At 46.5% G+C, this 14,989-nt stretch overlaps 1 protein-coding gene across 1 annotated transcript in view; it reads left to right on the top strand.

Annotated features, from left to right (window-relative positions):
* The first annotated feature begins 7,139 nt into the window (after nucleotides 1–7,139).
* Nucleotides 7,140–14,989, top strand: part of LOC124777118 (alpha-tocopherol transfer protein-like) — a 138,825-nt gene continuing 130,975 nt past the window's right edge. The window contains exon 1 of the mRNA XM_047252404.1: nucleotides 7,140–7,327. Coding sequence (XP_047108360.1) covers nucleotides 7,159–7,327 — 169 coding nt within the window. The 5' untranslated portion in view covers nucleotides 7,140–7,158. The remainder of the gene's footprint in view (nucleotides 7,328–14,989) is intronic.

Below are 14,989 nucleotides of genomic sequence, written 5' to 3'. Positions count from 1 at the left end.
ATCACGAAATTATTTTGTACTGCATCTATGCCTCTTGCAGAAATCTTTGAGCTTGTACACGCACTGTGTATGTATAAAGTACGAATAAATTTCGTAACAATGTATTCGACGTCCAGTGGCAATAAATCTGCTGATGTTTGTATAGCGTTGTGTTCAATGTTTGTTGCGACCGCACACCAAATATTTTTCTTTCTAAGCCCTCTTGAAGTTTGAAGAAAACGTTACATTGAAACTTCCTGGCAGATTAAAACTGTGTGCCGGGCCGAGACTCGAACTCGGGACCTTACCGTTGAACTCCACCAAAGTTTTTACCGGCGTTACCAGCACAAACTCCAATCACTTTGTCTTTACGTTAGTGTTTTTCAAGAATGGCAATTAAAGAACCATATATAATGACTGCAGTTTCGTCAGATCAATTCAGGATGTCTAATATTTTGACGTTAATTCCAGTTGTAGGATGAAAGTATCACACTAGCATTGGGAATTTATCGTCCAAAAATCTGTACATATAGAGATAAACGGAACATCATTAATTCCGCCTTCAGGCTGTCTAAAGAGTACGGCGCAGTCATGCTCTTTGCAGCTGCAGCGAAACTTCTTTTCAAATACACTCCTGGAAATGGAAAAAAGAACACATTGACACCGGTGTGTCAGACCCACCATACTTGCTCCGGACACTGCGAGAGGGCTGTACAAGCAATGATCACACGCACGGCACAGCGGACACACCAGGAACCGCGGTGTTGGCCGTCGAATGGCGCTAGCTGCGCAGCATTTGTGCACCGCCGCCGTCAATGTCAGCCAGTTTGCCGTGGCATACGGAGCTCCATCGCAGTCTTTAACACTGGTAGCATGCCGCGACAGCGTGGACATGAACCGTATGTGCAGTTGACGGACTTTGAGCGAGGGCGTATAGTGGGCATGCGGGAGGCCGGGTGGACGTACCGCCGAATTGCTCAACACGTGGGGCGTGAGGTCTCCACAGTACATCGATGTTGTCGCCAGTGGTCGGCGGAAGGTGCACGTGCCCGTCGACCTGGGACCGGACTGCAGCGACGCACGGATGCACGCCAAGACCGTAGGATCCTACGCAGTGCCGTAGGGGACCGCACCGCCACTTCCCAGCAAATTAGGGACACTGTTGCTCCTGGGGTATCGGCGAGGACCATTCGCAACCGTCTCCATGAAGCTGGGCTACGGTCCCGCACACCGTTAGGCCGTCTTCCGCTCACGCTCCAACATCGTGCAGCCCGCCTCCAGTGGTGTCGCGACAGGCGTGAATGGAGGGACGAATGGAGACGCGTCGTCTTCAGCGATGAGAGTCGCTTCTGCCTTGGTGCCAATGATGGTCGTATGCGTGTTTGGCGCCGTGCAGGTGAGCGCCACAATCAGGACTGCATACGACCGAGGCACACAGGGCCAACACCTGGCATCATGGTGTGGGGAGCGATCTCCTACACTGGCCGTACACCACTGGTGATCGTCGAGGGGACACTGAATAGTGCACGGTACATCCAAACAGTCATCGAACCCATCGTTCTACCATTCCTAGACCGGCAAGGGTACTTGCTGTTCCAACAGGACAATGCACGTCCGCATGTATCCCGTGCCACCCAACGTGCTCTAGAAGGTGTAAGTCAACTACCCTGGCCAGCAAGATCTCCGGATCTGTCCCCCATTGAGCATGTTTGGGACTGGATGAAGCGTCGTCTCACGCGGTCTGCACGTCCAGCACGAACGCTGGTCCAACTGAGGCGCCAGGTGGAAATGGCATGGCAAGCCGTTCCACAGGACTACATCCAGCATCTCTACGATCGTCTCCATGGGAGAATAGCAGCCTGCATTGCTGCGAAGGGTGGATATACACTGCACTAGTGCCGACATTGTGCATGCTCTGTTGCCTGTGTCTATGTGCCTGTGGTTCTGTCAGTGTGATCATGTGATGTATCTGACCCCAGGAATGTGTCAATAAAGTTTCTCCTTCCTGGGACAATGAATTCACGGTGTTCTTATTTCAATTTCCAGGAGTGTAATTTTTGAACTTATTTAGAAGTGCACTCCAACGATTTAAAACTCTGATTGTGACTTACCGTGTGAGAGACCCACAAACCTTCGGCTCTTGCAAGTTATTTGTCGCCGTATTTTTATTGAGGAAAGTAAGTTGCCAGTGATGACGATGTAATCGCTGCGGTCAGCGCTCTATTATGCTTGTCAGATGTAAAATGCCGTTGCATATCGTGTTTGCCACCGTGAGCAACGGAAAACATTCCACTGCATATAAAGCGCTGTGCTTCCGAAGATGTTTAACACTTCCGTAAAAAAGAGAACTAGACAACTCGTTTCGCAAGTCTTGCGTGAATTTACTACTTCGCTTTTTCGCAGTCAGCGGCATTGCTGAGTAAGACGAGCATATTACTTCACGAAACTGGGCGAGACAGACAGACACAAGTTAACAATGTAGTTTCACCGTACGGACTAATTTGAGCTCCAAACAATCGCTTCGCATCGAAGGTCTTGTTTTTCAGATCGCTGCCAGCCTCGGTGATCTAACACTGCTCTGTTTATCTTATGCTCATTGCGTCTTATTACAACATCTAAACCGAGCGCAGTGGTTAGCACACTGAACTCACATTCGGGAGAACGACGGTTCGAATCCGCGTCCCGACATCCAGATTTAGGTTTACCGTGATTTTCCTAAATCACTTCAGGCAAATGCCGGGATGGTTCCTTCGAAAGGACAGAGCCGATTTCCTTCCCCATCCTTGACACCATCCGAGCTTTCTCTACGTCCCTAATGACCTCGGCGTAGACGGGACGTGTTTTCAAGAATAACACCTGCGTAATTCCGTTTCAAGAATGCGTGTTACATCTTCGTGAAATTTATTCGATAGCCGCTGCCTGCTACGACGCAACCGCAACCGTATGTTGCTGGCGCTATTATCACATTCCCGCTGCAAGCAAAACCAGATAACTTCCCCTACGCATCCCACGCTTAACAGAGTAATCGGCCAACTTCTCGCGGGAGCTGTACTGGCGCTTTTTCACCTTTCCTAAGATATTCTCATGTTATATTTCTTTATCTTTCACTTGCACTTGACAACGAATGCTATTGTAGATAGTCTACATCTACAGCTATATGGATACTCTTCAAATCACTATTAATACTCTGGCAGAGGGTTCATCAAACCACCTTGACAATTCTTTACTATTGGAATCTCGTATAGCGTGCGGAAAAAACGAACGCATTTATCTTTCCCTAATTTTATTATGGCGATCGTTTCTCCCTACGTAGGTCGGCGTCAACAAAATATTTTCACATTCGGAGGAGAAAGTTGATGATTGAAATTTCGTAAGGAGATTCCACCGCAACGAAAAACACCTTTGTTTTAACGACGTCCACCCCAATCCTGTATCATTTCTGTGACACACTCTCCCCTATTTCGCAATAATACAAAATGTGATGCCCGTCTTTGAACTTTTTCGATGTAGTCCTTCAACTCTTATCTGGTGAGCATCCCACACCGCGCAGCAGCATTCTGAAAGAGGATGAACAAGCGTAGTATAGACAGTTTCTTTAGTAGATCTGTTTTCTAAGTGTCCTGCCGATAAAACGCAGTGTTTGGTTATAGCCTTCCCCGTAACATTTTTTATATGTTCCTTCCAATTTGCCGGCCGTTGTGGCGCAGCGGTTCTAGGCGCTTCAGTCTGGCACCGCGCTACTGCTACTGTCGCAGGTTCGAATCCTGCCTCGGGCATGGATGTGTGTGATGTCCTTAGGTTAGTTAGGTTTAAGCAGTTCTAAGTCTAGGGGACTAATGACCTCAGAAGTTGAGTCCACAGTGATTAGAGCCATTTGAACCATTTTTTTCTTCCAATTTAAGCTGTCCGTAATTGTAATTCATAGGTATTTAGTTCACTTTGTGGCCTTTAGATTTGACTTATTTATCGTGTAACCGAAGTTTAAAGTTTTCCTTATAGCACTCATGTGGATGTCCTCACACACTTCATTATTGCCAATTTTCGCACTATACAGATATCTTTTCTAAATCGTTTTGCAATTTCTTTGGATCTCCTGATGACTTTACTATTCGATAAACGACAGCGTTATCTGCAAACAGCCTATGACGGCCACTCAGATTGTCTCCCAAATCGTTTATATAGATAAGGAACAGCAAACGGCCTGTAACACTACCGTGGGGAACGCCAGAAATCACTTCTGTTTTACTCGATGACTTTCCGTCAGCTACTACGAACTGTGACCTCTCTGACAGGGAATCACGAATTCAGTCACATAACTGAGACGATATACCATAAGCACGCAATTTCACTACAAGCCGCTTGTGTGATACAGTCTCAAAAGCCTTGCGGAAATCCTGAAACCTGAAATACCGAATCAATTTTAAATCCCTTGTCAGTAGCACTCAACAGGTCGTGCGACTAAAGAGGTAAAATGGCTGTGAGCACTATGGGACTTAGCTGCTGAGGTCATCTGTCCGCTAGAACTTAGAACTACTTAAACCTAACTAACCTAAGAACACCACACACACACATCCATGCCCGAGGCACGATTCGAACCTGTGACCGTAGCGGTCGCGCGGTTCCAGACTGTAGCGCCTAGAACCACTCGGCCATTCCGGCCAGCGAGTAGCGAGGTACTTGTGTTTCACAAGAACGATGTTTCCTAAATCGGTGTTGACTGTGTGTCAATATACCGTTTTCCTCGAATTAATTCGTAATGTTCGAACACAGAGATTCTGTGTTGATAAGTTGATCGAACTTCTTACGACATATTAAAGTAGTTCCGCCCGCACGGTTGACCGTGCGGTCTGACGCACGGCTTTCCGGGCGGGAAGGAGCGCCTGGTCCCCGGCACGAATGCGCCCGGCGGATTTGTGTCGAGGTCCGGTGAACCGGCCAGTCTGTGGATGGGTTTTAGGCGGTTTTCCATCTGCCTCGGCGAATGCGGGATGGTTCCCCTTATTCCGCCTCAGTCACGCTATGTATTGTAGAATTTTAGAACATGTTTTCTGCTCGCGTATCATGTCCTTTCTGGAAGCCCAGAATCTACTCTGTAGGAATCAACATGGATTCCGGAAACAGCGATCGTGTGTGACCCAACTCGCTTTATTTGTTCATGAGACCTAGAAAATATTAGATACAGGCTCCCAGGTAGATGCTATTTTCCTTGACTTCCGGAAGGTGTTCTATACAGTTCTGCACTGTAGCCTGATAAACAAAGTAAGAGCCTACGGAATATCAGACCAGCTGTGTCGCTGGATTGAAGAGTTTTTGGCAAACAGAACACAGCATGTTGTTCTCAATGGAGAGACGTCTACAGACGTTAAAGTAACCTCTGGCGTGCCACAGGGGAGTGTTATGGGAGCATTGCTTTTCACAATATATATAAATGACCTAGTAGATAGTGTCGGAAGTTCCATGCGGCTTTTCGCGGATGATGCTGTAGTATACAGAGAAGTTGCAGCATTAGAAGATTGTAGCGAAGTGCATGAAGATCTGCAGCGGATAGGCACGTGGTGCAGGGAGTGGCAACTGACCCTTAACATAGACAGATGTAATGTATTGCGAATACATAGAAAGAAGGATCCTTTATTGTATGATTATATGATAGCGGAACAAACACTGGTAGCAGTTACTTCTGTAAAATATCTGGGAGTATGCGTGCGGAACGATTTGAAGTGGAATGATCATATAAAATTAATTTTTGGTAAGGCGAGTACCAGGATGAGATTCATTGGGAGAGTCCTTAGAAAATGTATTCCATCAACAAAGGAAGTGGCTTACAAAACACTCGTCCGACCTATACTTGAGTATTGCTCATCAGTGTGGGATCCGTACCAGGTCGGGTTGACACAGGAGATAGAGAAGATCCAAAGAAGAGCGGCGCGTTTCGTCACAGGGAAATATTTGGTAAGCGGGATAGCGTTACGGAGAGTTTTAGCAAACTCAAGTGGCGGACTCTGCAAGAGAGGCGCTCTGCATCGCGTTGTAGCTTGCTGTCCAGGTTTCGAGAGGGTGCGTTTCTGGATGAGGTATCGAATATATTGCTTCCCCCTACTTATACCTCCCGAGGAGATCACAAATGTAAAATTAGAGAGATTAGAGCGCGCACGGAGGCTTTCCGGCAGTGGTTCTTCCCGCGAACCATACGCGACTGGAACAGAAAAGGGAGGTAATGACAGTGGCACGTAAAGTGCCCTCCGCCACACACCGTTGGATGGCTTGCGGAGTATAAATGTAGATGTAGATGTATGTCGGCTCTACGTACGTGTGCACCACCATTACTCTACCACGCAAACATAGGGGTTACACTCGTCTGGTGTGAGACGTTCCCCAGGGGGTGGGGGGGCGGGTTTCCACCGGGGGCCGAACAGCACAATAACTCTGGGTTGGGAGTGGGGCGGCGAAGGGGTGAAGTGGACTGCGGTAGTCGTCGCGGGGTTGTGGACCACTGCGGCTGCGGCTGAGACGGAGGCTCTCCGTCGTTTCTAGGTCCCCGGTTAACATACAATACAATACAAAGTATCCAGAATGAGATTTTCACTCTGCAGCGGTGTGTTTGCTGATATGAAACTTCCTGGCAGATTAAAACTGTGTGCCGGACCGAGACTCGAACTCGGGACCTTTGCCTTTCGCGGGCAAGTGCTCTACCAACTGAGCTACCCAAGCACGACTCACGCCCCGTCCTCACAGCTGAGCTGAGTAGCTCAGTTGGTAGAGCTTTTGCCCGCGAAAGGCAAAGGTCCCGAGTTCGAGTCTCAGTCCGAAACACAGTTTTAATCTGCCAGGAAGTTTCAATACAAAGTAGTTCCAACGCGGGATTACAAGCACCATTGCGGGACGGTCCCATAGAACCCGGGACGGTTGGCCGCCTTACTCAGGACCGAAGCTGTCGTTCCGGGGAAAGCCAACTCTTCAGCTGCGGAGTTCAGTGATTTTCGGCGTAACGCGGAATCGTAGCGTGCGGTTAACCACCGACTCGAGACCAGCGCAGCGCCATGTGACCGCTGGCGCCAGGCAGTGACGCGTGGCTCGAGGAGGGGGGCAGGGCGGAGAGGGGGGAGGGGAAGGCGAAGTGTGGAGCTGCGCGCCGCGGCCGGACGCGGCAGTCGAGGCGAGCCGAGTCCAGTCTGCGCAGCCATGTCCATCAGCAAGCTGCGCGCCGAGTGCCTGCCGCTCGGCGACTACACGCTGCGCTTCGAGTGCAGCGAGCTGGGCGCAGACTTCGAGCAGAAGGCAGCCCAGGAGCTGCGGGAGACGCCCGACGTCACGGAGCCGGCGGTCGCGCGCCTCAAAGCACTGCTAGCAGGTCAGCCGACAAACGCTACTCGTCGCACTCACCAGCGCTCCACTGTCCTCATGCTTCCTGCTGGAAATACACCTTCAAAGACCGACTTCCGTGCAAAATATTAATGGTGGAAAACGAGCAGCGCTCATTAATCGAACACTCCCCGCCGTATGAGCATCTCTTTCGCAGCAGGTACTCGGCTGATTGTTATGTCTGTCAAAATGATTCTTTCTCCCTCCCTTCTGAACAGCTCTAGCGGATTATACATCAAACGGCGACTTTGGAATCGCTGTCTGTCCAATGCTGTCATCCTGCAATGCCCTAACTGGAGGATGCACCAGCGCTCGTTCGCCACCCCAATTTTCCTTCTCCTCCTTCGCGGGCTGCGTTGACAGTCCCACAAAATGTACGAAAGTAAACTCACATTTCAAAACCACCGAGAGCTGCTGATAATTCTTTATTTACTTCCGGTTTCTACCTTTCGACCATCATCAGGTACGACAGCCCTATATGGCGACGTTCTTACTGTGGCTTCAAATAAAACAAAAGGCATCCTGCGTCAATTTATACGCAGGATGGCTTTAATTTTATTTGGCGCCACAGTAAGAACGTCGCCGTAACGCCTCTTGTAAATAATTTTATCGTACCTGACGACGGTGGAAAGATAGAAACCGGTAGTAAATAATTATCAGCTTAGTTGTTTTGAAGTACAACTCATTTCGAATGTTTAAGAGCTGTGGGACACCATCTGCGCAAAATACCCACAGAATTTGTTTTCAGTATCCCAGAACAGTTCGTATCAGTAAAAGGAATTACGATTAAATTAAACATTGCTTAAAATTTCGTTCCTTCCAACTCATGCATTTTAGTCATCTATACTCATCGGTCACAATAAACCGATCTTTTAAAATTTGTTGGAACTGTGTAATGACTCAGATTGATGTAAGGGAGTATGGTGGGACACGTACTGAGGCACCAATGAATCAATGAATAGTCAGTTTGGTAATTCAGGACAGAATGGGGGGGGGGGGGGAGGGGGTTAAAATTGTTGAGGAACACGAAGAATTTAAAAGTTCACATGGATGTAGTTACGCAGAGATGAAGAGGCTTCGCAGAATATGCTAGCATAGTGCTCTAAATCAAACTTATCTTCGCACTGAAAAAAAAACAACAACAACAATCAATCTGATCATTAATCTACTGCTGCCACACGACGACGGTTCAATCTCGCGTCCGGCCATCCTGATTTAGGTTTTCCGTAATTCCCCTAAATCGCTCCAGGCAAATGCCGGGATGGTTCCTTTCAAAGGGCACGGTCGACTTCCTTCCCCATCCTTCTCTAATCCGATGAGACCGGTGACCTCGCTGTCTGGTCTCCTCCCCCCAAAACAACCAACCAACCAACTGCTGTCACTGAATGAACTTCGGCTGTGCCTTTTTGTCTCGAAAACAGAGAGTTTAAGGGTGTCCGAAATTGTCACACCGGAACAGAAACTGGCAAAAGAAATACACACTGGGTAACTGGAACGTTATGGATAAAACTAGAATGGTTGTCACGTATACCTCGGCTTTTTGTTAGGTGAATACAGAAATCGATTCTCATATTTAATCGTTCTTGATTGAGCTGGCCAATGTTTGCGCCTGCAGAACAGCGTTATATCGAAGACAGGAAATTGTTCTTTTAAGATATTTCCAGAGTACTATGCCCCTACGTGTCTGGATATAAATATCTTGACGGAAGTCCTTTATCGAAGAATATGTTCCATTCACAGCAGTTTAATAACGCAGTAAACTACGCTTTTATCTGTGATTGTCCTATTACAAAGCTTTAGAAGTAATTTGAAGATGATTAAAGTATAAGTATTCGTGAACAGATTTGTTCGAATATACACGGTCGGTCCAAGGGTGTCTTCTTGTTTAGTAATTTTCATTGACTGTATTGACAAGGTCCATTTCAGCATTGATAACTGTTTTGCAAACTCTTATTGTAGTTTGCGGCAGGTCGTCGACACCCAACTACTTCCGCAAGCGGTGAGAGAATAGCGTGTGAAATACGCTCTTGTCGGTTTCCACCTGTTGACTTGTTCGGCTTGGCAGCTTGTTGACAGGCAACTGGTCTACATTACCTTCAGGACATGTTTTCTCTTTGGCATGGATTTCCAGATCTGCGTTGGCTACACACTGCACCCATTTCTGAAGTACCGGTTCTGTGCTAAGGCGTGAGTTAACGTAAATAGAACTCCCCAGATTGACTGTCACAAATTTTACCTAGCATCTCTTCATCATTTGTCACTTCATTTCCTTCCTGTTGCTGGAAGTTATGTGACTATAAAAACCCAGTATCAGACAAGGTTGGAATGCTGACGAAAACATTCTCGTTTCCCGTTTATAAAAGAGAGAATGACAGTACACGACGGAAGCAGTAGTATGGTTTTATAGGCAGCCTATCGGACTGTAAACAATATAATGGCGACTCAATAAAAATGTTGACAATTCGGGTGAAGCAACACCTTTAGGACTCTTTGAATAGCTAAGAGAAGAATTAATAAATACTACTTTGCCTCACATTTATACAGATTTCTTAATGAGCTTCGGGTTTTGACACACGTCCAGCGCCTCCCATATAAATGCCGTGTTGGCAACCAGTATTATTTTCTCACAGGCTCTATAACACTAAGGTCTCATCATAAATAGGTCACAATGAATTAATTTAGAAATAAGATAAAGTTTTGTACATAGATGCTGACATCTTTTGAACACATCCAGCCTTTTTCAAAGCTTTAGAATACAGTGTTGATGAAAACCGAATTTTGTCAGGTAATAATAAAAGACTGGGTGGAACAAACATGTTCCGGTGTTCTTTCCTCGGTCTTCTAATATCCGTTTTTCTTTTGGAAAATAATTTATGGTTTTTGCTTGTAATCTATATTCAGCTAACCTTTGTCGTAGTTGACACCGTATTTTGTTTGTTTTGTATTCAGATGTAGTTCTTTTCTATGAAGGACGTTCTAAAACTGTTCATCCGTATGCAAGCCAAAATACTGTTACGTTTGGAAAGTCATGATATTTTGACTGCGTGCTCTGAAGACTCGGGACTGCACGTTGGAGACTAGTGTGTAAACAATGGTGTTAAGACTTTCGGGGAAAGTCGATACAATTGAATTAAGGTCTGAGATGTTCTTAAAAATCGTTGTCGTGCATCCATCGAAGTTGAGGTCACACACACACACACACACACACACACACACACACACACACACAGTGAGAGAGTGAGAGAGCTAACCACCGTAGAGTGCTTCGGGGAGGGCACTTCTTACCCCTAATGTGATCATCTACCTTATTCCTTTCTCATGTTAAGTGAGGGGGAAAGATACCTAAATTTCTTTGGACGCACTCTTACCTTATTCCAGCGGTTCTTCCGCGAGATATACAATGATGCTAGCTAGCAGTTTTCCTCCAACGCCGATTTTCTGTACACAGCCTGCAGGATTTTGCGAGATCTGAGAAGTCTATCACGTATTCCTGTTTACGTTCCACGCATTTCTGTTACTTCCGTATGGGCTACGTCGACCTGTCACGAACTTAACAACGTGTCTCTGAAGTCGTTCAATGTCTGCTGCCGCACGGACTTCACAAGAGCTCCACATTATGCCAGAGAAACTGAGGAAGTCGCAGTCGTGTCCAGTACATGGCACTAGAAATTGCAGACATGACAATCGAAATTGCAGGTATGACAAAGAATTTCGGTTGACGGGTGCCTTGTCTGTCAGTCAGTGTGCAAAACACGGCAGTTGCGACTTGTTAAAAATTTAGACGCAATTCAAAAGTGTTTCTCCAGGTTTCGTAATACGAGGTGAAAATGGATTCTTTTGTACAAAACATTGTGAAATTGCGCCAGAGATACCAGGAACTGTTCAGTCAGCAAGTAGTAGTAGCAGCTAGAGTTTTCTGGAGCGAGACTACCCGCACAAGGACAGAACTGTCGCCGGGGAATATTATGCTTCCGTAATGGGCGAATTGAAAAATGCAGTTCAGACTAAACGGTCACGTTTTGCAGATTAACTTTCATTCAATTACGATAGAGCGCGCTCACTCAAATCTGGTCTTTCATGCTCAACCTCTGCAGGTCCGGAATCACAATAACATTCATCTGGACATCAATCCATGTGGGTATTCCGGGAAATTGACTCACTGACAAACCAGCTAAACTAGCAACCATTGAAGAGAATTTAAACTCAGAGCACCAGGTACAGACCTATGATTGCAATTGCGACATCAGATCCTGAAAAACTGGGCTGTGGGAATTGAGACCATGGAGGGGACCACCAAGACGTTGGCATACTTCTCAAATGGTTCAAATGGCTCTGAGCACTATGGGACTTAACATCTATGGTCATCAGTCCCCTAGAGCTTAGAACTACTTAAACCTAACCAACCTAAGGACATCACACACATCCATGCCCGAGGCAGGATTCGAACCAGCGACCGTAGCGGTCACGCGGTTCCAGACTGAAGCGCCTTTAACCGCACGGCCACACCGGCCGGCACATACTTCTCCCCAAGCCTCTCGGAAAGAAGCCGTCGTATTATCTCGACTACGTAATGGCCGCACCAGACTTACGTACGAGTTCCTTTTACGTGACTCCCACCAAAGCAGCTGTGACGGTTATCTCACGATAGCCCATACTCTCACAGGGTGAGCCTGTTAGCGGATCTGGAACGACCCATCACCCTGTCTACCTCCCTGTCCCAAATACCAGCGGACAGTGGGGTACCAGCTTGCTGTGTCACACGTTTCCTGAGGGGAAGCGGGTTCCATAACAAAATTTAATGCACCTCAACTTTCGTCGTCAGAGGAGGATGTGGGGAGTACCTCTCACTACGATGTGTCTCCTGAGTGCGCTGCAGTGACTGTCTTCCTCTGCACTGTCATACTATTTTAAATATTTATGAACGTTTTTTATTTATCTAACTGTTGAAGGTAACCGTCTCTCTAGTCCGTACAGTTTTAATTTACTCACTCCGTTTTAGTCGCACTATAATGACCCATCTCACTCAGAGACTGGCTATATTTGTAGGAGCCTGCGCTATCTTGTTTTTAACCATCTGATTTAAGTTACTGTACGCAAAATTTTAACTTTATACTAGCTGATCAGAGACCTTGGAGCTGACAATTCTTCTTTTTGTCGGTTCACATCGTATTATGTGAATTTAAAGTGGAAAGAGGGACTCATATCCAAGATGTTGAGACCATTTAAACCAACCACCACCACCACCACCACCACCACCACCACCACCACCATCATCATCATTTTCTTCTTCTTCTTTCCTGTCAACAAGCATGACTTTAGATGCAAATCTATTCACATCCATTGTATTCACCGAGTTCAGCTGTTATCAGTTGTTTTTTGCTCTCGAAAGCTGCTGGCTAGGTGAGGTGTGGTGGTGATGATGATGATGAAATGGAGAGACTCTCACTTCACCCAACTTGCCAAACTATATTTTAATTAAGCTGCATAAAATTCGAAAGTCGTCGAACAAAATGTACGCAAATCGGCAAAAGCTTTGCATCACCCGTTTATTTTGGCCTTCATGGCGCGGTAAACAAAATTTGGCTCTGAAGAACGAATGTACGTTCATTTGCAATGTGTACAGGTCACCAAATTAAAAGAAAATACAGACATTTGTATAAAGACAAATTCTTCTGTTTCCCAAAAAATGGTTCAAATGGCTCTGAGCACTATGCCACTTCTGAGATCATCAGTCGCCTAGAACTTAGAACTAATTAAACCTAACTAACCTAAGGACATCACACACATCCATGCCCGAGGCAGGATTCGAACCTGTGACCGTAGCGGTCGCTCGGCTCCAGACTGGAGTGCCTAGAACCGCACGGCCACTCCGGCCGGCTCTGTTTCCCATGGAGAGCTCTCCACAGCACCCCTGAGCAACGTTAGTTCATGGTGGAACGTCCCCTTTCTGGGACGCAGGCTTGAATACGTCGTCGCATACCATCCATGAGGTAATAGAGCCGGCTCCAGCACAAATTGCTCCCACTCTTCAGTGGCTTTTTTGGGGAAGTCGTGCAGAGTGCGTACTCGTTGACAATGTCTACTTCCAAAAACAACTCGTTTCAGTCTATCCGACACATGCTGGAATGGGTTCACGTCCAGGGAGCCGGCAGGCCTGGTGGTTCTAGCACGATGAACGAACGAGTTCAGGAGAACAGCACGATGAGCACATGAGTTATCATCCAGCAAAATGAAATTGTCACCAAAATGTCGGCGATACCGTTCCACTATTGAGTGCAGAATCTAATTCCTGTACCGTAAGGCAATGAGACTGCCTTCAGTCATCATGAGGGGTGTACGGTGGTCCCACGTAACGACAGCGCAGAAGGACACGTCACCACCACCCTGTCGCACATGTTCGACACAGACCTGGAAACCCTCAGTATTACTCGACTTTCTACAAAACCGTTGTCTGCCGCAATGAGGGTGCAAACATATCAGAGTTCTGTCTGTAAACAACACGCGACGACGATCCTGGGGCGTCCATTCTGCGTTATTTCCTGCCCATCCTTAACGGGGTGCATGGTGTTGCGGTGTATAACGTGGTGCTCGCCATGGTCGTCTGGAATGGAGATTCACACCGTACAAACGTCTCCTAACAATTCCATGCTATGCACGATGTCCTGTAGCCGCTTCGGAAGCCGAATTCAGTTTTGGAGCAGGCCGCCCATGGTCCATTCGCCTCAAAAGTCATAGATTATCGATCATCCTGTGCACCTGTCGAACGTGAGCTGTCTACGAGTTGGAACGGTTCCATGTCCGCTCAATGTCAGCCTGATTCAGGTTCATATGTCGAGCAACTTCCCTGCTTGACAAAGCTTCTGCGCGTAATGTGATGACGCCCTTCATGGCATGATGAATGTTAGCTCAACTGTTCCACAGACGTCTCTAACGCGTCCTTGCCGGTGCACTACTATCAACTGTAATGCTGCAGTCCATTCGAATGCGGCGTTCTGCCGGTAAGTAACTCTGTATATGTTTACAAACAACGTCAGGTATGACCTTTCGATGGGTACAAGATCAGCCACAACGACAATACACCAGGGGCATATGTAATGTGACGCCGTTAAAATGTCTAGCTCCTTGAAGATGTACCTACATGACGTCCTTGGGTGAAAATCCGCATAGTATTCCTACTGCTTGCTTTTGTACAATCAAAGTGATGAGTTACCCTAGAAAATTATTCAGTTAGTCATTACTGAGTGGAAATATGCAGAACATGTATTCAGGTTGATACGTTTATTTCCAAGATTAGCAATTAGACGAAGAGCAAATCTAGCTGAACGTAATTGTTTGAGAAGCTCAGTAATTTTCTTTCTCCAGTTCATGTTTTCATCAACATTTATAACGAAAAATTTGGAGCACCCTGCACTATTTACTGACTCCTGCTCATGTCCTGCATCAATTGTTGGTTTGATGACTCTATTTGTTGTACAAAACTTAATGTATTTTTTTAATTTGAGAATGAGTCCATTTTCAGAGAACCACTCCTTTCATAAATGTGAACTACCGAATATTCAGTTTCTTTGTCTCTGATGGGTTTCTGCTTGTTGAATGTTAAGTGAAAGGTCATTCACATACAAAGGGAACAGGAGTGGACCCAAAATTGAAC

This window comes from Schistocerca piceifrons, chromosome 2 (genome assembly GCF_021461385.2).
Source record: "Schistocerca piceifrons isolate TAMUIC-IGC-003096 chromosome 2, iqSchPice1.1, whole genome shotgun sequence".
Taxonomy (NCBI): Eukaryota; Metazoa; Arthropoda; class Insecta; order Orthoptera; family Acrididae; genus Schistocerca; species Schistocerca piceifrons.
The sequence above is the reverse complement of the archived record's forward strand: the minus strand, read 5'-3'. Positions and strand labels throughout refer to the sequence as shown.